Source organism: Ixodes scapularis, unplaced genomic scaffold, assembly GCF_016920785.2.
Source record: "Ixodes scapularis isolate PalLabHiFi unplaced genomic scaffold, ASM1692078v2 PGA_scaffold8__174_contigs__length_109621045, whole genome shotgun sequence".
Classification (NCBI taxonomy): domain Eukaryota; kingdom Metazoa; phylum Arthropoda; class Arachnida; order Ixodida; family Ixodidae; genus Ixodes; species Ixodes scapularis.
In genome coordinates this window covers 62,332,802-62,357,129 of record NW_024609883.1, presented here as the reverse complement: position 1 = coordinate 62,357,129, position 24,328 = coordinate 62,332,802, and the positions used below count along the sequence as shown (strand labels likewise).

Below are 24,328 nucleotides of genomic sequence, written 5' to 3'. Positions count from 1 at the left end.
AACGGAGTATAGACGTCATATCCGTCCCCAAATGACCTAATGGCATGGAATTCTTTGTTCGTACGTTGATATTGACAGTTCCATCGAGACGGTGCATGTCTCCCAAGATGGCCGCCAGCAGAGATGACTTGCCGCTTCCCACAAACCCTGTGATGCCAACGAGGGCACCTGGTTTGACGTCCAATGAGATTCCAGAGAGAACTGCCTTGGGTTTTTGTCCCTGTCCATTAGTCCAGGCGAACGAGCACTTTTCCAATGCAACTGCGCCTGTGAAAAGTACGTGGATAGGGTTAGTGCGGAAAGAGAAAATCTGATTGCTGCAGAAGGTGACTGAAACAGCGGTAAAACAAAATGTGTTGTACATTCCCTCACTAGGTTAGCGATAACAGTCACGTTTTTGTTTTTATTTTTGCTGGGTATTAACGATCTGTCATGTAGAACATGGACTCAAACCCTTACCATAACACGAACTTAAAATCGATTGCGAGCGAAACCGTTTTTCGGTAAACGCAACAGGAACGGAACCCGTGTTTGCCATTGCCATTAACCTTAAGCGGATTTCTAGCCGTTAGTAATTAACCGGTAACAGATATACTTTATATTTGGTTCGACGAAACTTTCATAAATAACAAATGTAAACCTTTAGACGGATTACTCATCTAACATAAAATTTGCAGACGTGCAGATGGCGTCGGCGAGAGGCACTTCCCGTTATAAATTCAAGTTAGCGTCAATGGTTGTACTGTAAAATTAATAAGCAGTTTAGTTTACGTGAATATGCAATTGACTTTATAGGGGATCTTGTGAAGTAAGGTTAATGCCTGCTTAGCCTAGAGGGTTTTTTGGCGCTTGAGCTTCAAAGTTACAATCTGGAAATGCAAGGCAATATTTTTCCTCTAAACTGCCAACGTTCTGGACGCAACCTATTGAGGATCGAGATAAATTAATAGTTTGGGGTCTGGTGCACAATAAGATATAGCATTAGCTAGGTCTTACTCTAACATAAAATAGCGAGCTAGAATAAAAATAGAGGAATAATATTTTAAAGAAAAAACGCTCAAAATAAATGTCGTTACCAATACACTAGGGAGATTGAGTTCGACTTTTGTTCTTGTGCATTTGCATAGCCGAAAAACGCCGCGTCCGTATTATTTACACAACGTTCCTCGCGAACGTAGCTAGTGAAAAAGTTTCAATACGTGAACAACATTGTGTGGGTATTAGGTCGAAGGTGCAGGCCGTGGGTATGAACTCCAATTAAGGAGTTCAAACACACCCACTCCACTCGTCGAAGAGGCCACACAAATTTGCCAATGGGTTTAGCGGGTATGACGAGGGTAACTTGAAAGAGTATGATCACCAGGTCACAACAAACAAGCAGAAAAAGCGAACCACTCCTGGTCTATTCATGTATCCAACTTGTTCTCCGCGTGTTGGTGGTGCTCTATTTTCCCGTTCAACTGGTGTAAGTGCCAAGTGCCACACAGTCGTTCGAAAATGGCATACGAAGTCTATTCTGACAGGCTCGGGGGGCAAGCTTCACCGGCTCTTTTTCAACATAACTTGGCAAGCACAAGATGCTGCGGGGACAGTGGGTATGAGCACCGGTGTGAGGCATAAGGCAACACACCGAAGAAGTCAACCCCTCTGGGGTGATGACACGTGTTTCTCTTTGAAGCTGGTATTGCATCAAATAAGGCCACACTCCATATCTTCGGAGTTTACCGAGATAATATAGGCGCCGTACGAACCCTGTTCTCGCTGCTATAAATGGTCAGATGCATCTAATCGTAGTAATACTGCCGCGAGCGCAGCTGGGCAAGGAGGCAGCGCGCGCGTAGCCTAACGGTTATCGTGCCTGGCTCCCATGCGAAAAGCCAGGTTCGATCCCTGGGAGCGACGCATCTTTTGTTATTCCTGCAATTTAGTTGTCTGGTAGATTCCAGAATCCTGTTGGGTGTGTTCGAGGTCCGAATGTTCTTCGCGTCGAACATTGTACGCTGATTATTCCAGAAGCGCACGCATGTAGATAAGGGGCTCCGCGTGGCGAATTAAAGTCAGTTTCGTCCCAGCGTTCGGCTCTGCTGTCACGCCGACTTCGACGCCCGCGACGCTCTGCTTTCTTCTGTTCCCTTTTAATTTTTGGGCACAAGGTCGCCCGATTAAACGCTTAGTTTCTTCAGTTATTATCGCCTCACCACTTGTCATTCATGACAATACAAGTCGGCTTCGACGACTTAGCTGCTTCAAATACAAGCTATTGAAAGTAAGCCTCGCAAGTGACTTCATGCACAAGTGCACATCATCGACGCCATTTTGACATCGAACTAATGGAGAGCTACGAAAGCATACAAACGCATATCTGCAGTGGTCGAAGCGATCGGGGGTATTAAGTATTTTTAGTGCGACTGCCAAGCGATTTTGCAGGCGACAAATGGTATCAACACGTTGTTGTTTCTGACTGGAGACCAATGCGGAAGTTCGGTGTTTTCTTATGATTTCTGGCGTTTTGCATTCCACGTGATATTTTATCCGACAATACATGTAAATGGCGCTAATTTAAACTATAAATAGGAAATAAAGAAAGACGGAATCACTAAAAACAACGAACTGGTATTTGTATTGTAAGTTCACAAATGCCGTCACACAGAAAGATGCATATACTGCTTTTTAAAGCATGAACTACGTTTTATCGCTATCTCCCTCAACAAAACATTCTGTCCGTCCACCGTCCGTCTGTTTATTTGCCGCTAAATTTTGCAGTGAAATTGATATCACCAGACGTAAACACAAATTCAGCTCGTCAGCTAAACTTAGCGAGAAAATTGATGTCAAAAGACTTGACGCCCCGGAAATAAAGGGCTACTCAATTTCCCCAATAAATAAAGGGGAAAAAATTACGTCCCGAGACCTATACGACAATTCGGTTTCCCCGCTAAATTTGCGGGAAAGTGGCATCACGTGACAATACCTGACGTCACGTGACCTGTACTATATACACCTTGGGGAAATTCACGGCATGTGACCTATACGTCAACTTAGTTTTCCCGCAGAATTTAGCGCGAAAATTAACGTCTTGTGATTTAGGCACCAATCCAGTTTTCCTGCTAAATTTACCAAAAACAATTGTCATCACGTGACCTAGCATCACGTAACCTTTACAACCTTTCAGTTTTCTTGCTAAATTTAGTGGGAAAATATACGTCACGTGACACAACAATTGCCTATAAGGCACTGTATGCATTGTAAAAGTTTGAAGGTAAACCTTGCTCAAGTTCTTTTTATATAGGAAGACGGTGTTTCTAGAATGTTGTATTGTGTGTAGCCTAATCCTTCGTAAACAAAACAGAGCAAAACTATATCTTTGAATAAATTTAGATTACAAGCGCCTTGAAGTTAAAATATTTAATATTTCTAGCCAATAGAGAGAGGCGAATACATATTCTAATTCTTCTCGAATATAACAAACCACACAAAAGAAAGCTGGGTTGAAGTAAGAGTAACATCTTTATTGGTGTCCAGCAAGTTTCTACCAACCGTTTTCATCTTTTTTCACAAAGAAAGAAAAAACTGTCTTCTTAAAAGCTTAAGCGGTAACCGCAATATGTAGCAAAACCGAAACGCAAAGGAAACGAAACGAAACCGGTTTCATAAATGTAGCGGTTACCGTAAGTGAAGTGCCATTATTTTCGGTTTAAGATCCTGATTAGGGTCTTAAACCACAAGTATAGAAAACTATACAAGTGGAAAGATCTCAATTTGGGTCCTAACCTGAAGAGTAAATTTTGATTTCCAAGTACTCTTTTGAAGAATAATGTAAAAAAGTGCGGACGACGTGTTCACGCTAACAGTATCGCGCAATGTACATATATGGTTGCATAATACAATACGACACGATAAAGTATAGCACAATCTAAAACAACCCTGGTCGTTTCAGGTAACTTCGACTTTATAGAAGCTGGTACTCTTTACGGCGCCTGAAAAATCGCAGTATCTTGCGCAGTTCTATTGAGAAAATCATCCTCCATGTTCGAAAACGAAAAACTGGCCGATTAGTAACAGTTATTTACCTAACTTTAAAAAAAAAAGTGTGCGCGAACTCTTTGATTCGAAAGGAGAGCGTCTTGGGAGCACCACCTATACATGTATAAAACTTCTAGCTGCACCCATGTAGTAAATAAATATCAGCCCGGTACATTGAGAAATATATTTTTGCGGACCGAAAATTCGGGATCGAAGCGTTAGTGTACAAGCGGTACAATAACCAGCTGTCCTGAATAAAACTTTACGAAATAGACGGTGAACACCCTATTGTCAGTGGTCCAAGATTTGGAAAGAAACTGCGGATACGTCTCCTCAGGACGACTGCCCCAATCTCATTCGTTAAATATCGTGTTCTTGGAAACACCTGTCTGTGACCTGTTTCCTTCTTTATATCAATTTTCGGTATAGTCCGTTTCATACATAGCGTGCAACGCTGGGAAAGGTACTGAAGTAGTATGCATGAAAAAATACAAAAAATGTGTTACTCCGCGCGTTTCGTTGACGAGCGGTGCAAGGCGCTGCTCTTGCGATACCGACGTCTCGGACGTCTCGGTGGCGGTGGTTCGAAGCCACCTGAAGCGGAAAGTTCTCTTTTTTTTTTTAGACGTGTTTTTTTGTGCAAGGTTGTGCGCATTGCGGAAGTGCATATTTTATTTCCTCTTTTCTTGTTGCTTTGGTAAACTATGGGCTGGTGTTCCGCTTGAACCCCGCGCCGGCCCCGTCACTACGGAAGAACGGTCAAGATTCATGCAGGGCGTTTTTAAAGCCGTTTATTTACATGGTGGCGTGAAAATCGGAGAGTACCTTGAGAGTGCGGTCGACGTGCCTTTATATTACGAATACTGGGATTAGGGGACCGCACTGCCATTGGTCAGACGGCTTGGTATTCCCTCGCGTGATGTGACTTCATGGAAGTTTCCTTCAGAGTCGGAATACTCGCCGGTGTATGGAAGTCATCCAGACTGCAGTATCTCGCTGCTCTGGTGCCAGCGCCTCAATGAACCCAGAGTGATTTACAATAGACGCGTACACAATACACGGCACTCGAGGTCAGGATCGAGTGTTGTTTTCTTTTCGAGGAAAGCAGGGTCCTCGGAAAACAGCCACGGGCATGTGCGTCGTCCACTTAGCCGACCAAGGTTAAGGTGCGTCAGGCAGACGGAGCCGACCAAGGTTACGGTCCCGGAGGCAGAAGAAACCAGACGTGTCGGAATGCAGCAACGGGCATCGTCCACCTAGCCGACCAAGGTTAAGGTACCGCAAGCAGATGGAGCCGTAGATACGATTCATCACCGGCACTGTTCCTTCTTGAGGCTTGTTTCATTTTGAAGCCAAAAGGTTGATTATAACACCAGACATGGCAGAAGGCAGTTCACAACACGGTCCGCGTGCTCGAAACTTTCAGGTTGCGAGGTCTTCGCTTCGGGGATGCCAACTTGCCAGATAAACGCTGCGCCTTGTACTTCGCGACAGTACGGGCCCGCACTCCGGTGTCGTTACTGACCGTCTCCAGGACTTCAGGGACCGACGTCTCCGGGAAACACGTTCTTGAACTCGCGTACACGTTGGCGGTCACCTGCTTGCGCTCTTTCGAGATCTTCGTACAACGAATACCCGAAAATATCCGAGCAGGAGATGAAAGCTTCCTGTGTAAGACGCCATCTTCTCAAAACCGGCGGGGAAACGGCAGCAAAGGCGGCAAAGGAAGGCAGCCGCACAACCCGAAAACCCAAAGCGGCTGCCGCACGGACGAAAACGGAAAACAATTTACAGTCGTTTACATTATCGTATCCTTTTTAATTGAAAAAAAAAAAGAAAAATCGGCTTTCCGTCGAAATAATAACGCAACTATCAGTTACTAGCTCCGAAGATTCATATTTTTCTACTTTTTTGGTTTTTTTGCAGGGGCAGCACTATTTTATGGGGCGAACGTAGGCGGCCGGCAGTGCAAAGCGGTGCGCTAGCTTTGACTCCGTTGTACGCTATGTATGAAACGGAGTATAGTCAACGCAGTCTCGGGTATTTTTAGTATGGTGGTTTCTTGTGACCGTGACATGCAAATTCTGAGTGTTTGATAAGTGCGAATTCGCAAATATTTTACCAGCACGCATTCTTCGCATGTTAGCGGATTTATTCAAAAACACGAAAGCCTAAATATTAATCACGTGGTTATATTTTAATACTTCGCTAAATACAATTTAAAATCACGGCCTAACGTCTTTAACTGAATAAACTTGTCTTAATGTTTCTTTCTAGGCAATGACAACCGCAAAAAAAAAAATCGAGAATTATGATTATTGTTCATCCGAACTCAGAACCGGAACAAGCGGCCACGTCGCCTGGTGTCTATCCTATGCCGCTAACGTTAATCATAGCTACGCGCTGGGTTACCCAAAGTAGAAAACGAGTGCTGAGGTTCAGAAATTGCTAGAGTTCGGGTATTCTCTTCACCGCAGTAATTGGCCGCGAGCCAGTACACGAATGTCCGCCGAAGCGTAGATTGTTACGAGATGAAGACAAATGCTCAAACAGGTCTTGTGTCCAATCCATGAGCTGCGCTCGACTGCCATCAGGCGGGTGGTTTCGATCACGAAATTACGTCATCAAGATTTGCGAAGGAGAGACTGAAAGAAATCGTCTCCTTTTACCCTCGTAATTTTACCGAGTCAAAGAAGTTTCTCAATCAATTGCAGTCTCTGCGAGTGTATTTGGTCCAGGATAGGACCAGCAGGCCTCTGCAAAGTCATGAGCATTCCAACCTGATACCGTTCATGTCCCATCTAATGTGGTATAGTCCAACAATTTTCAGCTATCCTTATTAGATGTATTTACCGAATACCCGGCCTTTGCCCTTTCTATTATGCTAATTAGCATCGCGAAATTTAGAATAATTATAGTCAAATCGGCAAATGAAAATGACGCAAAACACCATCCTTCAAATATATCCGCACATTTCATTGTCGTGACGTCGTTGGCAGGCAGGCACGCCAATCGAGCAGGCAGCTTAAGAATAGACTATGCCAAGAAGGGTTTGCATGCTGGGTCGCGGATGCTGAAGGGAGCTTCTTATGCACTTGTTTCTCAGCATGAAACTGTTTACAATCAGTTTGAAACAAATTCTACAGTCCAAAGTGTGAATCTTTTTCGTATCTTTTTCAATATTGCCAGCAAATACTTTCACTTTGAAAGGCAGTGCAAGAACGGGAACTGTGAAATCAATAACTTCTCGCAAAATTGTATTTTACCATAGTACTGGGAATAGCATTTCAGCGATGTTTGTTGGTATATTTAGCATATTTTCATGCATTTGGGGGTCCACGAAGAAGACACCGGAGTACTACTTTATTGACAACGACTCGTTGAGATATTACTGAACACGATCTAAAACTTTCGTAATGGAGTGTTCGCGCACAAAAACATTATTTTTAAAGTTGCATAAAAACGTTTGTTAATTATAAAGGTTTGCGCGTCGCAAAACACGACTTCGATTCGCTCATTAAGAATGTGAACACTAATATGTTTCTTGAAGAGCCCTAGCGTGCACAAGCGTTTCTAAAGTTTTCGCATGATTGGCATGAAATAGCCTTTAAATTTTACGTCGTAGCCCCCGAAAAACAACTCTTCGAGTACCAGGTTGAAAAAAATAATGCTTTAAAGGTGTGGTTTTGGGCCTGTTCATACACGTTTTATATAGTGATGTAATGTAATATATTAATTGTATGAATTTCGGAAGAAATAATCCTTAACCAGACAAAAAAAAGAAAGCCATTAGGAGAACCTCAGGGTTTGGAGTATGATGGTACGGACATATCTTTTTTTATGTATGAAGGAGGAGTTGTTTGTTTCTTGTTTGTCATCTATTCTTACCTTTCCTTCGGGTGAGATTGTTGCTGCAGGTTTGTCGATTCTCCTGTTCTTCGGCATTGCAGAAATCCTTGATCCTTCGCATACTCAGCACCGCCTTAAGTGAACAGATTGGTTAGCATGTTTATAATAAATCTCGTATCCTTCTTTGTTGCCGAACGTTTGGGAATATATGTATATACGGTACTTATCTAAAGCTTTTACGATTTCACTGCGGCGATGCGCATAAGATCTTTGTTGTCAAACTTTATTAGCGTAGCAGATGAAGGTGCAAACTGATAGCATAAAAAGTATATATTTATTTATTTATGCATTTGCGTCTATTTCTTTATTTGCTCCTCCACGTGTCTATATATTTATATGATTATTTGTTCTTTTAGTTAAGCAAAGCGATGAAACTTACTTATATTAGGCGTTCTACAAGGTGCCTCATAAACTCCTTGTTTTTTTTGTTTTTTTTTTAAGCTCGGCAATCTTAAGATTGAACCTAGTGTACTTTTGTAACTCTTTCGTTTCTGACTTTTCGATCACAATTTGTATATTGTACTTTTACTGACTCATCACAAATTCCGGTCGCATCTGGAGTACTTCAGGGATCCGTGCTTGGTTTTCTGTTTTTTTTCTCGTTTATACCAATGACTTACCTATGCATATTTCCTCTTCCATTCCTTTATTTGCAGACGACTGTGCTGTATACCGTGAATCGCTAACAGTTCTGGCATATAACTTCGTGAAAATGGCCTCGATTTTGCCATGTTCGTATAACATTTGGCTCATGGCTATAAACGTTAAATAGTGCTCTGATAACATGGCCTTGCAACTCGCTCACACAAATATCTGGGCGGTTACATGCCATCTCACCTGACTTTGGACTCAGATGTTCAGCACGTCATTTACAAGGATAACATCATGCTTGTCTACTAAAAACGAAAGTTTTTCTAGGCACCATCAACTCTGAAGTTCTCATTTAAAACACTAGTCACGCTAAAACTGCAGTACGCTTCTGCTGTCTGGGACCCTAATATTGAGAAGCTTTTCGAAGCCTTGACCGGTGTGCAGAATAGATCCGTGTACTTTATTCTTTCTGATTTTCATCGTATATAAAATAGAACATCTCTAAAATTAGCTTCCCTTTGCCTAGCGTTTGTTTAGGGCGAATGGCTCTCGTTTATGTTTCTTTGAGAAAATATTGTTATCACAACATAGTTCCGAAATCTCAACATCATCTGGACTCATTCGACATATCACCACGCAGCGATCACGCACATAAAGTCGGCATTTCCCAGCTCCGAACTATTACCTACTTTAAATCACTCCTACCTCGAACGCCTACTCAACGTATTCATCTTCATACACTCATCGCTACAATTCTTAATCTTTTTAGTTTCAGAAGGGACGTAACCACTACTATTTACTGTTTCATGATTTTTTGTCTTGTACTTTTTGAGCATTGTAAACTCACCCCTTCTTTAACGCCTCCAGGTACTGATGGCGCAACAAAATAAATAAATAAATAAATAAATAAATAGTTGGATGGTTAAAAAGTTGTGAATTCCGAGGTTGGTCATGCACTTCAAGGACAAACAATAAAAGCGATTTTTTTTTTCTTTGGGGGGAGGGGCAATTTACACACAAATAAATAGGAAACTAACAATAAATAATATATTCCGCGCTGGTATTGGAACCGTGGTCATTTCGTACCTTAATTCAGGTCCCGGTCGCGACAATAGCTTGGTTTGTTTTATTTATACTCTTAGCCGACTTTCAGTACCTTTGTAAGTACGATTGCAGAAACATAAGTCACAAAACGCAAGAAAGAGTGCACATAGCAACCGAACTGAACGTGCTGCCACAATAGAATTTTAATAAATAAAACAAATATTTAGCTCGCTCCAGAAAACACAACAAAACTTATTTATGTATTTAATTATAAGTATTATATGCCCCTATCCGGTTCGGTAAAAAGAATTTGACAGGTGCTGTTTTAAAAATTGAAATATTTCCTGTGCAGCAAATACAATGCATGATGAGGTGATGCAAGTTGTACCATTGAGCGTAGTTTGAATCCCCGCATTTTTCTTTTGCTGTTTTAATATTTCTTCTCTATCGGTATACATTTAGTCGTCTGCGCATTTGGAATATTCATAGAGTCTCCAAAGTTTATCTATCGTTGCTATGCGGCGCGAGGGTCGACCTGACATCAACGCAAACCCCCCCAAACGCTTACAATCTCCATGGCGGTAGAGTGCCATGCAATATATTCATAAAATTAGTATGCTTACCAGACTGAGCATCCTAAGAGTCAAGGGGGCCGAGTTTGTTACCATGTCCGTCATAGACAACATGTAGACGCAGGAGAAGGAGAGCTCGGGACTGAGGATTCGTTTGGGGTCCATAGCAGCCAAGGTTCCGAAAAGTATGATGGTCATCTGTAGGTACATATGTTATCAAAATATAGCTCGACTTGTTTTACCTGAAACGTATTGGTCTTTCTTGGTATAGCCCTCAATAACACGCTTTTAGCCAAAATCTAAGCACAATAATATATTCTGCACTGCTCAAGACCCAAATTCTTACACAGAATGTCTAAGGCAAATGACAATGCCTTAGAAATATATTTAGTTTGTCTTTATATACTGCTGGCGCGGTGACGTGACAAGCACCATCAGAAAGAACGCTGTCGCATAACAAGTTGAAATTAGATGCGTGTCACATACTAGTTGTTGTTAAAATGTGCAGTCGACAATATTCTTAATTATTTTCCCACACTGTAACAGCTATATCTTGAGTTACCGGCTAGCGAAAAGAGTGTAAATAGAAACTAAGGGAGAGGGGGAGAGCAGAGCATGGCATTAGAGCGCCTAGGGCTGATTGTAGGTATCAATGGGTAGGCGGAAAGGCAAGCTGCATTTGTCCCTACTACCTGTTTCATTCGAGTAAAAGCGAGGTTCGTCTGACGTCCGGCCAGTGTCTGGCATCGAATGCCGGAAACTGGAAAAGGCGTTCCACCGCCACATCCTGCACGAGGAGCAGATGGCAACCTTGTTTGCTCTAATTGAGGGGAGACAGCGAATAGACAAAAAAGGTATTCGTGTCTACTCACTAATCTTTACAATGAGAGATCTTCGATCTGACGTCGCAGCACACGGTAATTTTCTCTGCTTTGTCAATTTCTACAAATATAACCAGATTGTAGCCTCAAATACTGCAACGGCAACCCACACCGAGAAGGTAATGTGGCCCATTAAACATCCTGAAACTGAAGATACAAAGGTTGGGCAAAAATACAAGAGAATACGAGATCCGATACGAGATTTTGCCGCACGAAGTGGGCATCACTTGAGTCCCACTTGGGCAGCCCACTTGCGTCCCACGTCGGTTTCGCAAGTCGGGCCCACGTGGGACTGGGACCGACTTGGGCAGCCTACCTGGGATGCCCATCGGGGGACCTAGAGGAGAGCTATATCCCCACGGGGCCATTGCGCGGGCAGCCCAAGATGGGCATGCCCACGAGGCACTCCGTGCAGCCTACAGTTGTCCTGTCCCTCCCCACGTAACCGAGATGGGACTCATGAGGGCGTTGCACGGGAAGCACGAATTGGGCTTGCCCACGCGGTCCCTTCATGGAGCCCACACAGGTGCAACTATGTCCCAGTATAGCCGAGGGGAGAACGAGACGTGCATTGAGCGGATGTCCATGGTAAACATGTCTACGCGGTGCCCCCATGTAGCCCACCCCTCTGCTACTTCTACCCCTAAATAGCAGTGGTGGAACCCAGGGAGGCATTGCAGGCGCAGCCTAGGTTGGACCTTCCCGTGTGGTGCCACTAATAAAGTTCACCTCTCTGCTAACTTTCTCCGTATAGCCGAAGTAGAACGCCCGGGTACATTGCGCTGGCAGCCCAAGTTGTCCATGCCCACGCAGTGCCCCCGTTTAGCCCAACACTGTGCTAGCTCTGCCCCGCATAACCGATGTGGGACCCACGGGGGCATCGAAAGTGCAGCCGAAGTTGGGCGTACCAGCGCGGAGCCTCTATGGAGCCCAAATCTATGCTGAAGGTGTGCCCGTACTGCCGAGATGAGATCCAAGGTCTCATTGCGTAGGTGGCCTAAGTGGGAAATGCCCACGCAACGTCGCAGGGCGATGCGACGTTGCTACTGATAAATCGCGAGTATCATCACACAGGGGAAATCAGGCAGAAGAGCATGTTTTGCTCGCCTTTATCGTTAACTAACCTGAATAAATAACAACCGTTGATAGTAGTTCGAGTGCATGTCGGGGCATTTAAGACGCAAGAGCTTCTGAGATAATTTAATGGGGAGAGTGAGAAGTCTCTTGAACCCACGTAATGAACATGCTGCAGAAGACAACGCTCTATTTACACACCACAGAGGTCGATGCGCCGTAAATGGAATCGAGAAGGCCATCCAGCAAGTTGACACGGAATATAGAAGTCATTTCTTTTTCGCGGACTTCTTTCATGGCCTTCATGTAGGCCTCTTCCCATGCGTACATCTTCACCAATCTCACCGAAGACAGTAGGTCCGTCATGCGCTTGAGCCTCTCGTCCCGAGCTTGCATAATCTTGCGCTTAAAAAATCAGATGGCAGTATTAAAACTAACGAAAACGTTAGAAACACGTGACCTATTATTATATAGTGTTTATACTTTCTTATTGGAGTATTTGTTTCTCGTGGTTGCAACCTCGCTAGGGAAATCATTCAGTATTTTGAGTGAAAGTATATTTAAACACGGCGGAACAATTTGTCTTCTGACGTGACTAACTTAACAAAATTATTAGCGACCTTTAACTTCTAATTCATATGTGCATGAAACGCAGTATTTTGAAGTGACTCTTTCACAGTAAAAAAAAAAAAAGCAACAACCGAACAGGATTGACACCAGGGATAAAAACCAGGGCAACACATTACCGTCTCAAACAAGCAAACATGAGACGGTTTTATGTTGTCCCAATTTTTGTTTCTAGTCTCAAGGCTGTTTTTTCCCCACAATGATCGTTTATAAACTCTACTGCAATGTAACCCTTATTTCAATGATTGTTTCAATCATTTGGTAGACATTAACCCGTCGTTCCAGGAGTGAAGACTAAAATATATTCATACATTTTGGGAAAACTGAATCTGTGTGTCGGGTGACCATGGAGGGGAGGGATGGGGAAGGGCACCTCCCGCCCCCTTGGTGGCTGGGGCGGGGGAGGTAACATTGTAAAACGGTGGTTAGATGGATTAGAGAACAGGGGAGAGGGAAGGGAGGAGAGAAGAATGTAGAAACTGAATTAGTGTGTCACATGACTAAGGAAGAGGAAAGCGGAGGGAGAAGGAAAGATTGAAGGGCGAAAGAAGGCATTGTAGGAGATTGGCGGGTACAGGGGTAGGAGGAAGGGTGAGGGATGGGGAGGAAGGGAGAGCAGTGTGTCGGCGGGAGGTGGAGAGAGAAGAGAAAGAAATAAAGAGGGAGGGAAAAATAGGTATGGGGAGGACACCCTAGGAGTGGGAGTAGGAAGGAATGAAAGAGAAGGGAACAGAGGATGCGCCACCTGATATCTATTTCTTAGCTAAATTTTGAAAAGGAACTAAATTGTTGTATAGGTCACATGACATCAGGATACGTGACGTTGATTTCACCCGCTAAAGTTAGTGGGAAATCGAGATTCGTATATAAGTCAAAAGAACTAATTTTTCCGGCTAAAATTAGCGGGGAAACTGGAGTGACGCACAGGTTACGTGACGTCGATTTCTCCGCTTGGTGTATATATCTTGTTTCGTCATTTCACAAGACGTGAATTTCCCTGCTACAATTTGCGGGAAACTCACGAACGGATGAAGGGACAGAATTGAAAAATTGGGCTTTCTGTTGAAACGCAATTCATGTTATAATATAGTTTAATATATCAGTTACTTTGTCTGATTGATTGGAAGGATGTACCCCATGCTTTGTTTATCACGTATTGGGCACAATTTCTTGCTAAAAACAGATTTACACGACGGACCGAGTAGTGATTTTTGTCCGCAGTCCGCGTACCATGTTATGTCCCGTCACCGATTCCTGCGATCCGCACCTCGTTCGCTGACGCGTGGACTGATAGAGTCCAGCACTTTTTCACAGCGGAATTTTGGCGCGCGACTGATTTCAAACGCCTTTATTCTGGCAGCGGTAACTGCTTTTTTTTTGTTTTTTTGCGAATAAAACAAAATGTTGCATCTTCCTGTCAAGTGCATTCGTTGGTTCCTTTTATCGCGCGATTCTTGGTTCCACGCGTGAAAGTAACCGCGGAAACTTTGCCCGGCTTACGCGACGCAGGTTCCGGTACTCGTCCGGGTCCGTGTTTAGAAGCTTCTGTCAAAACTCCTCCAGCTCGCCGCAAGAATTCTTGCAACTACGATCAACCTTTCCCCGAGCAAGGCCTTTCTAAAGGCTCTGGTGTAGTTAAGTGCTGTGCACCAGCGCGGAGTGCCTGAAGGAATCTCCAAATGCGCCTCCACAAGCACAGCACTTCGTCGCTTCCACACCGAAGTCTTCTCGAGTAGGACAATGCCTGCGTCACTGTCAAGCCTTGTGTAAGTAAAGCTAGTGGCGCTTCGAGCGAAGCCTGCCATAGTGTTCTGTCTCGCTCTGTACGTAACAGGTGTGTAGGATTCTTTATCACTGTAGCAAACATCCACTTATTTCTTGCTCAACGGAGACACAGTGAGATGTTCGAGTTTCGCAGCACTGTGGGGTGGCGAACACTCTAAAAAAAGGGGGTGTAGACGTTACACCCCTTGTCACATATACGACACCACAAAACTTCAGTTGGATGTACAGCGCGCTGACGTCGAACTGACTGTCCCAACTTTTGCGAGAGCATTGATGACGGTGAGATATTACATATTAAACAGCTGAAGTACTTATCAAAGTCTACAGGAAGAAAACACAGAGGTTTTGCAGTTGAGCCTAGAAAACTTCGATAAGTTTTTTTGCAGACCGTCACACTTACATTAACTATTTTATTGAGTTGTACAACTCGGCTATCGAGCCGCTTGTGAAATTTGGTAGCGTCGGTACAACGCCAGTGCGCTGTACATCCAACTGAAGTTTTGGAATGTCGTATATGTGACAAGGGGTGTAGCGCCTACACCCCCTTTTTTTTTTTAGAGTGAAACTGCCGTTTTCAAGTTACCACTCAAAGACAGTAAAAGCAGGCATCGCAAAAAGTCTCATCTCCTCCACCCGCACAAAGTCCTGCCAACACCTCTCCCCATCTAGCCTGAAGGGACAGCTCAGCCGCCTCACAAACGCCGGATACCCGCGCGACCTGCTGGCCCTCCACGCTCAGAAAACTTATAATTGAAAAAGCCGCTGCACGGAAGCCTGGCCGGCAAAGGTACAGTACACTGTCATCCCCTATTTCCACAACACCGCCCACCGATTAAAAACAGTGGCTAGACGCTTCGACATGGACGTTGCGTTTTTGTGCCCCTTCAAGTTGAGCGCAATGTGCCGCCTGGTGACTCTCCCCCTCCTCCCAAGATCGACTGCGCCAAGAGGCACGCGGCCGCCTTTGTTTTCTGCGCAGTCGGACGGGTGTATTCCGTGCCCTTCTCGTGCGGGGCGGAGTACATCGGGCAGACGGGCCGCTGCCTCAACGACCGCCTGCGCGAGCATGAAAGAGAAATAGCAAGAAGCGACGAGGACTCCCAACACCCCATGGTCCATCAACTCAAGGTTTGCGCTCCCTGTGCCCCCGAGTTCCCGTCCGCGCGTGTTCTGGGGGCCAACAAAAACCGCTACGGGCGCGAGATCGGGGAGGCGTACGCCATAAAAGAGGCGCCGAAGAACATTTCGTCGGCCTCGTTGTCGCTGTCGGAGAGAGAGGTGACATTTCTGAGACCCGAGTTGACGACCTTTGCAGGCCGGGCGAGTGGTCCTTGCTCCTGAGAGGGAAATCGGGACGCCTCCTCCCTTCCTCTCCTTCCCACTGTCTCTGCGGTTTCCTTTCCCCCAGGTTTTCTCCCGGGGCCTTGTCTTGCCCCCCTCCTTCCCGTTCTCCCTCCTTTTAAATTTTTCTTTCCTATTGTGGAGTTCCGAAGGCGAAGCGCCCGGCAATAAATCATTTGTTTGTTGAAAGAGTAAAGATGTGTTGTGCCGTCCCCTGTCTTTACGTATATAATTCTTTCTAAACTTAAATGATTACCAACGCGCTCATTAACAAGTATAACAAGCAAGCCAATGCCGATTCTTGGCGTTTTTTTTTTCCAGGCCTCTTAATGGGCATCCACAGAGAGCAGCCAACAAAGCATGCAGTATTATATTCAGCTACGGGGACATTATAGTTTCAATTCACTAAATCGAAGACCCCTGCAATGTGTCGGAGTCGCCAGTGTGCGCTTAAGGCCTGCCGAAGGGGGGCGGGCTTACCAAGAGTGTAGCCCAATGCGTTTCCTGTGTACTTTAAGAAGAATATGAATACAGTACCTCGTTGCGTCAAAAAGAAACACTTTACGTGAGACAATGTTTCAACACTTACCTCATGGAGCCAAACCTGCGCGAGCAGGTGCGTAAGGCGCTTAGGTGATATTATATTCGAGTATATTTCTACCCTCCGTTAGGATCTTGCTTCCAAGTACGCAAGAGGTACATTGTTTTTATTAATGAAAGAAAATATTAACTCCGTCTATACGTTATTGTTAAACATGCCAGACATTTTAGCAAGAGCTCCGAGGAATGGCCCCCCGAGTGTCGTCTGCTCTCGTGGTTTCCCTCTGCATTCTGCACGGACGCTGAACTGACTTCGAAGCCGGTGGAATATTTTGAGGAACAGAGTCTCCATTCGTTAGGGACTGGGATGAATGTAACGCGCCACTGCTGCGGCCGCGCAACTTCCGATTGAATCAGAAGCGTCAGATACTGCGCTGCTGAACTAGTTCATCCAGTTTAGCAGAGTCGATCAGACCTACAGTTACACATACGTAAAGCAACGGGCTAAGAATAATAATTCTGTTGATGACAATGTTTAATCAATATTATAGCGAGGTATCCTGTATTACGTTGCATTTTACCTCGTTGTTGCCGGTATCTTCGTGTGCGCATTTGAAGCGCGTCGCGGCGCCGTTTTGATTGCGTGCTCTCTTGCAACGCTAGCAGCGGGTCTGCTGGAAGCGAGCCGCGGGCTGGATATCAATGGAAAGACTGCAGGCAGCCGCGGGCCGGACGGAAGACATTCGCGACCCGGGTGTGGCCCGCGGTCAGGGATTTTGGAGACCCCTTCTTTAAACGAAGTGAAAGTGTCGTTTAAGACAACACGCTGGTGTCTCTATCGTCAACAAGTTTGACTTTATGGGAAACAGGAAAAGCTTTCCGGCGACGGAGCTGACGCCCAAGAGAAATATAAAACACTCTCCACGCGGTTGCGCCTTAATCGTGTCCCCTTCCCCAGAGAGAAATAACGACGAGAAATCCGCACGACGGCAGCAACAGCGCTCTGCATCCACCCCTCGCCACCTTGGCCGTCGTTATGGCCGCTGCCACGTCGTGCGTTTTCCCACATTCCCAGACGTGCTCGTAATATTTTTTAAAACGTTCGAGGCTAGAAATAATGATAGAAATCTGTAAATTAAACTAGAATTCTATCATAATGGCAGAAATATGTTGTGTTATAAATAATAGGGCTCCACTGCGCCAGGTAGCGAACGTCCTGAGTCCTAACAGGTGAACCGCCGACAAGGCATCATTTACCACTCTTTACGTGTCACTATATTAGTATATGATACAATCTTACAGAGCGCAGCACAATTTGTATGCGTGTAGTGACGTCATCTTGCACTTCAGCACTAGAAGGGTGCTAGAAAGAAAGAAGATGCTAAACATACTCAAATTGTAGGGTATACAGAGCATGTTTTGAATATCTGCAAGCGTGATCTTCAGTCGTTAATGAGACCGAAACCTTAACGTGCTTTCATAGCTTCCTGTAAGCCTCTTTTTATTAAGACTGCAATTTCTCAAACTTCAGCCAGTGTTTGCCAGTCTGGTGCTGCTGCCAGTTTACATGGTGATTGTGACACTTTAGTCATGAAGCATTGGACGTACTCCTTTCGGCCGCTGGGAGAATCATATGTTCACCACACCCTGCAGTCGATTTCATGATAAGTTGATTTTTTTTTTCCGTTTCGTTAACACTAGGAATTCAGTTAATCACTATATCAAATATTGTATATTCTTTTTTTGTAGAAAAGCTTAGCTGGCTTTATTTGTGCTGTGTTGCTTACCCACTGCGCGTTTTGTATCTTCGATGTCAGAAAGGGCAACAGGAGGACGAAAAGAAGCCAGGTGGCGCACGAGACGGTGGGTCCAACTCCCACACGCGTCGAGAGCATGAAGAAGATGAGCGGCAAGCAGATGGTTCCGACGATGGGCATAGGAAGCTGTAGGATGCCGAACGCAACCATCATAGTGTCCAAACCCATCATGGACAATAGTTGTCCTGCAGTAAACTCGGCCCGTGAGGTCGGCGACAGTCGAGTAGTCTGGGAGGAAACATTGAAGATAACATGCGCTTTCTTTATGAGATGTGCAGGCTTACTAAAAGTACATTCAAAAACTAAGGTTGCCTAATAACATGTACAACCTAGTATAAGCAACATCCCTGAAAGCACGGTATTTTAACAAAAATTTGGGTTTGTCTGGAACATTTAGGGCCCTGAAAACCTATGATCGAATGTCAAGGTGCAACCTATCTTTAAATTATCTCCCGTGAGTTTGGTTATTTCGGCCCTAAATTTCCAAACAAGGGCAATAGTTATGCTTCACAGCCTGGTTTTTTTTTTTTTCGTTTTCGCCTATATTTCGACCCCATGTTAACGGGTAAACGCCACAATAAGGATTCTTTTTAGTTTTTTTGTGGTCACCTAGAAACTTCGTGCCAATATTGCATCGAAAAGGCCAGAGTTGGGCTGAGCCAAGCGTTGTTTGAATGATGCGTGGTGTTTCTTGCTACAACTGGCACATCGGCAATCATGTGGTGAACTAAACTAGCGAAAAGCCATAAAGAAACCAAAGAAAACATACCTTGCTACTTAATAACGCTTTGGAGCAAAACCTTACATGCCCCAGTTAGTCCTTTACGATTGTCAGGCGTGGGCCAAGTTAAGCATTTCTATGGCGTTCTGCCTGGGATTGGTCTGCGCAATAGCTCAGGCCCAAAATATGCTTTAAAACCTTAGCAACTCACAGTGGAAGTCTGCTACACATGCATATCACGGATCAACGTGTGTATTTCTGATTCTTGTCACAGAACATCCGAGGAAGTAACTTTGAGCGCTATGTTTAATCCCTCAAAACAAACGCTATTCTAAACCATCTGTTTTTGAAGCTTTTAATAAATAAAAAAAAGCACACACACTAGGACCAAGATAAACAAAAAACAAAACTATGTTAAAAAAAAAAAAAGCGAAACGCAGTCAAATGAACGTCCAACCTTTTGGAACAGCGCAGCCTGGAGCAATGATCGCAGTTGCTCTCCAAGCCGCATAGACAGATGCATCTGGTAGCATGATAGAAGTGTTTCTCCAACGCAGGTCGCCATGAAAAGAACAGAAAGAGTGCCCATCTGCGAACTGGTGCTGTCGCTTATCAGGCCCCTGCAGAAAAATAAAGAGGGTTTACTGATGCCTGACATGTATACAACGCAGCCAATCATAAAAATACTCAAATCTATATAAACCAAAATAGCGGGAATTGAAATCTTGAGAGCCACAGCTCTTCTGTGTAATTTAGTTGTAAACATTTCTTTTTTTTATTTTAGCTATGCCCTCAAAGTTAAGTTCGCACTGGTGCTCGTGTACCGTGAGCGCCAATCGAGGCTATGCACGCTCACTTGTCCCTACGTTTGAAATGCTATAGATAGTTGTCCACAAGAGTTGGTGACTCTAGAGCAACTAACGGCACCTAGCGTCTAGAAAAGAAAGCTGTGGCGGCAGGTTCGCTCGTCAGCGTTCTTGAGCGAATCAAATGTTCACAGCACCTGGTCGCCTAAGACGAAGCCATGAAATTAGGTTGGAAAACACCCGGTGAAAATCGAAAATTTCAGCCTCGATGAACCGAACGCGTAAAGTCGTTGGTAACTCAAAGATCAAGCACAGAGAAAACTGCAGAGTTAAAAACTTCTTTCTTGATGGGGTTTCTTAGTATCGATTTTTTTTTTTGTCATGGAATAAATAAAGATAAGAGAAAAAAAATTTCCGTTTTTTTTTTTTTTTTTTTGCATCGCAACCCACACTATCCTCCCACTCGCTATAGCAGAGCAAACCGAGCAAACTTAAGTGCGCCAGTCAAATTCTACGCAACAAATTGTGGGATGGTAGTTTCATATAACGCTTTCCAATAGTTTTCTTCATGTCATCAAAGTGGGCCCTCGCTTGTGGGAGCAGAAAGATTCCCTTTGCCGTCTTAAAAAAAAAACAAAAAAAACAACAAAACATAAACAAAAAAAACAAAGCAAGACCGCCGAAACATTTTATCTAGAATATGCCACTAGCACAGCATGAACGTTTTTTTTGTGTTTTCCTCGTTATGATTATACCAGATTGATCAACTATTATGCTAAAGAATAGAGGAGTATAAGTCAAGTACCTTGTCGTCAATTTAAAAGAGCAGTACATTGAGAATAGCGCGTCAGCATAATGGCGACTTGCTATCAAAATTTTCTGGGAAAACTTTAAAGCATATGTCAGGGTCACGAGTTCATTAAAATACGAAAAGCTACCTCAAAAGTTTTACAGAAAAAACACAGTATGAGAAGCTTTAAAAAGAAGAGGTAAATAAAATTATCCGTTTATGCATAGCTAGCGCCGTGCTAATCTTAAGCCAACATCGTTACACAGAAAAGCCCCGTGCTATCGAAGCTCTCATAAAAGTATCTGAAATAACATAAATATTAGAAGCGAAAACAAATTTCCTATGCTCCTTTCACCCGTAAGCTGAGACTGCAGCCAAAGTTACAAGCGCAAGCTAGCGCGCGCTCCTGGCTTCAAAACGTGTATTTCTAGTGCAAGTGCTCGTACTGGGGAAGAACTCTTCAAACCAGCAACCTCGAGTTCTCGCGCTTGTGGAATTGGTCGCAGTCTAAGCTAAATGGGGCACTGGCACCCCAAAGTCCTGTCGGTTTGGTAGCCAAAAATCATGCAAATCGTACTCATAAACACGCAAAAAAAAAGGGGCCAGAACGCAAAAAATTGTTTTCACCGCGCGCGTCTTTTTTTTTTTTTTTATTCTTCGCAGTCTTCTTTCGCGTTCCTCATCTCCTCGCTTCTTTTTATTTGTGACGTAAACGGTAAGCCCTCATTTCTATAATATTTAATAATCTCATTCAAAAAACATGTCTTTGAATGGAACTGCGAATGGAACTGCGAATTGGATACCTGAGTGATGTCGTCTTCTGGATTTTTATACTACCTCGAAAAACATGGTGACACTCGACGCATGTAGCACTAAGGATAATCGGTGATCCGGGTAATTTGACGGAGTTATCTTTTTTAGGTCCCCGACGACCTCTCAAACTTCGAAGAGAAAATCGCCAAATTGTCGAAACAACTGGGTTTCTTGTCTGTGTAACGTAGTTTCGGATCTGACTCCGCCGGGACAGCCTTTCACGCAGAGCCGGCGTGACGTGGCCCTTCACGTCGCTCCCAAAAGTCCACTGAGCGTCCTCTTTGACCTCACGCAGTTTCAAAGAATTTAAGGTCGCTGAAGGAGCCCCAAAAGAACTTCAAACTCGGAAGTGATGGCCGTCTGCTCGCAGCGATTGGCGGCACGCACGGAGCTGTTGGTCACGGGACGCGGGCGAACACGACACGGAGGCATGCGAGAAACTCGAGATGCAGGCCGACTCAATCTTTGGCGTCAGTGCACTGGCGCGGATCCCGCCGGAACTTCAAATCGGACTTTTGAAAATTGTTTTTTTTTTTTTTACTTGAAAATACTGAATTTCCAAGCTTCAAATTTTGAGGGTAAGGCACAGGCATCTTTTTTGAATCGTTTCGGATAATTAAAAAAAAAATGTTTTGCCCGTCAGTGCTTCTTTAAGGGTGAATGGAGTTTGGGAAAAGAGCACGCCGGCGGTGTCGCCTATTGTTCGTAGAGAGCCTAGATTGCAGAGAGGGTTCAACTCAGACCATGGGGACCGTTTGGAGTTTAATGGGGGACGCCTCCATCGCAGATTGGTCTGAAGTGCGCATTCGTCGTCTGTAGCTCGCATTGGAAACGCGGTTCATAAACCATGTGACCAGATCAAGCAGTTGGAAATTCTGTGTAATAAAGGCTCTCTGAAAAAAATTAGCGGTTGTCGCCGCCTACTCGTCGGGAAGAAATGGGGGCGAATTGCGCGGGCCTAGTATGCACGTCGTTATTACGATGGGAGCCAAGGTTCTTACAAATTCAGCGTTTTTTTTCCTTGGCGCGAATCTTAAGTGAACGTAATCTGGATGCAGCAGCTAAAAAGGACCTACAAATGAAATGGATATGTTTGGCGCTAGGGGCGCCCAGGTCGGGGCTTGAGTTATGTCCGCTCCTTTCCTATAATGTTATGCAAGGCGATGCTTCGATAAAATAATATATATATATATATAGAAACTTACGTCACAAGTCATTTTTTTAAACAAAATAATCAAAACCCAGCTTGAAAATATTAAGTTAACACCAGCGCAAGATTCGCACGATCACCGCAGCGCTACGTCGAGTGTTATCCAGAATTTCGGCAACTTACTCCAAAATGGGTATCTTCACAACGAGGCAGCCGTAGTAGGCGAAGGTCACCACCAACACCCAGAAAAGTTCGATCCCGAGAGCGCGGAGTACGGCCATGACGAAAGGGGTCCGGTTGGAGGTCCCTTGGCTAAAGGAACAGTCGAGTGTGTTAGCGCACTGCAGCTGCCAAGAAATGCATCAATAGCTATCAGGGACCAAAGGCGCTCACACTGCACCATTTGAAAATGGATAGGCTCCGCGCAGGTTTCTGGCCGTGGGCTACTACTCCATGATGATGGTTAAACACCACCCAAAGTTAGCAACAATTTCTATTCTGGCTAAATTGCTCCTTTACAAAGTTGAAGCAGCGTCACGATCGAGACATGAAGAGTTGACTGACGTCTCGCCTGTGTAACATTATTAATAGAGTTTCGTGTTTTGAATTTTCATTCTGGGGTTTCATTGAGGGCAGCAAATAAAATACTCACCAGACAAAAGCTCACCGGACGTAGGGTTTATTGGACAAAACGTCTTCCGACAAAAGCTCCCTTTTTTCACAAACCCGGACAAAAGCTCAGCTCTTTTTTTTTTATTGGGGGGGGGGGGGGGCTGTCCGGGGGAAGCACGGACTGGGCTAAAAGTGCGGACGCGATGAACATTGTGCTATTTTTAGGAAAACTGGTACCCCAGCCCATGAAACGGAGTCGACGGATAAGCCGTAAGAGACACAAAAGCATCGATTTGGGACCACAATGTGGGTCACGAAAATTGAGTGGAGCTGATAAGATCAAGCTTGGTTGACTCAAGGTATTAATGTTGCGATTTGGGCCAGTTGTATCACGGTCGTAGACACGCGCCGAAAAAATATGCAGGGACAAGAAGTTTACGTCAGCTTCTTGTCCCTGGCTATTTGTTCGGCGCTTGTCTCTCACCCAGGGAATGCCAAACAACACCTAGATCTTCCAAAACTGCTGGAGGAAGTAGGGGACTCCCTTCGCTTCTAACCAATCGATAAAAAAAACCTGTTTCCACTCTAATCAAGAAACCATGCCCATGTCATATTTAATTTGATGTTGCATTTTAGTGTCACACGCATGCACCTGTGTTGTCCGCGCTCGTATTAATTGAGTCCAGCTTGAAATTTACTCGTGGTGAGCTGTTGTCCAGTGAGCTTTTGTCCGGTGAGCTTCTGTCCGGAGAGCTTTTGGCCACTGAATTTTCGTCCTGGATTCCATTGTTTGTTTTTTTTGTTTTTAGAGCGCAGCTCTTAACCAAGGTCATCCCAAGGTCACGTGACCCCGAGGCCACCACAAGGTCACGTGTCCCTCAAGGTCACCCCAAGGTCACGTGACCCCCAGAGGTCACGTGACACCGAAAGACACGTGACTCCCCAAGTCACGTGACCCCCGAGGTCACGTGACCCCTCTCCCAGGGTCACGTGACCCCCAAGGTCACGTGACACCCAAAGTCACGTGACCCCCCCAAGGTCACGTGACAACCCCGAGGTCACGTGACCCCCCTCCCCCCGAGGTCACGTGACCCCCCCCTCCAGTAGGCTTCCCTACTCCTCCTCAAGAGCTGCGATCCTATTCGGCGTTACAGGGATTTGTAAATGGCTTTCACTTTTTTACCATATTCAATGTTTTACGTTATCAATGTATTGACACCGAAAAACCCATG

General features: G+C 44.7%; 1 protein-coding gene across 1 annotated transcript in view; it reads right to left on the bottom strand.

Annotated features, from left to right (window-relative positions):
• LOC115308988 (ATP-binding cassette sub-family C member 2) overlaps positions 1-18,372 on the bottom strand; it is a 34,351-nt gene extending 15,979 nt beyond the window's left edge. The window contains exons 1-5 of the mRNA XM_040210719.3: positions 18,175-18,372; positions 12,296-12,499; positions 10,191-10,337; positions 7,912-8,005; positions 65-267 (exon numbers count right to left, since the gene is read on the bottom strand). Of these exons, the coding sequence (XP_040066653.3) occupies positions 65-267; positions 7,912-8,005; positions 10,191-10,337; positions 12,296-12,499; positions 18,175-18,372 (846 nt within the window). The remainder of the gene's footprint in view (positions 1-64; positions 268-7,911; positions 8,006-10,190; positions 10,338-12,295; positions 12,500-18,174) is intronic.
• Between the last annotated feature and the right edge of the window lie 5,956 nt (positions 18,373-24,328).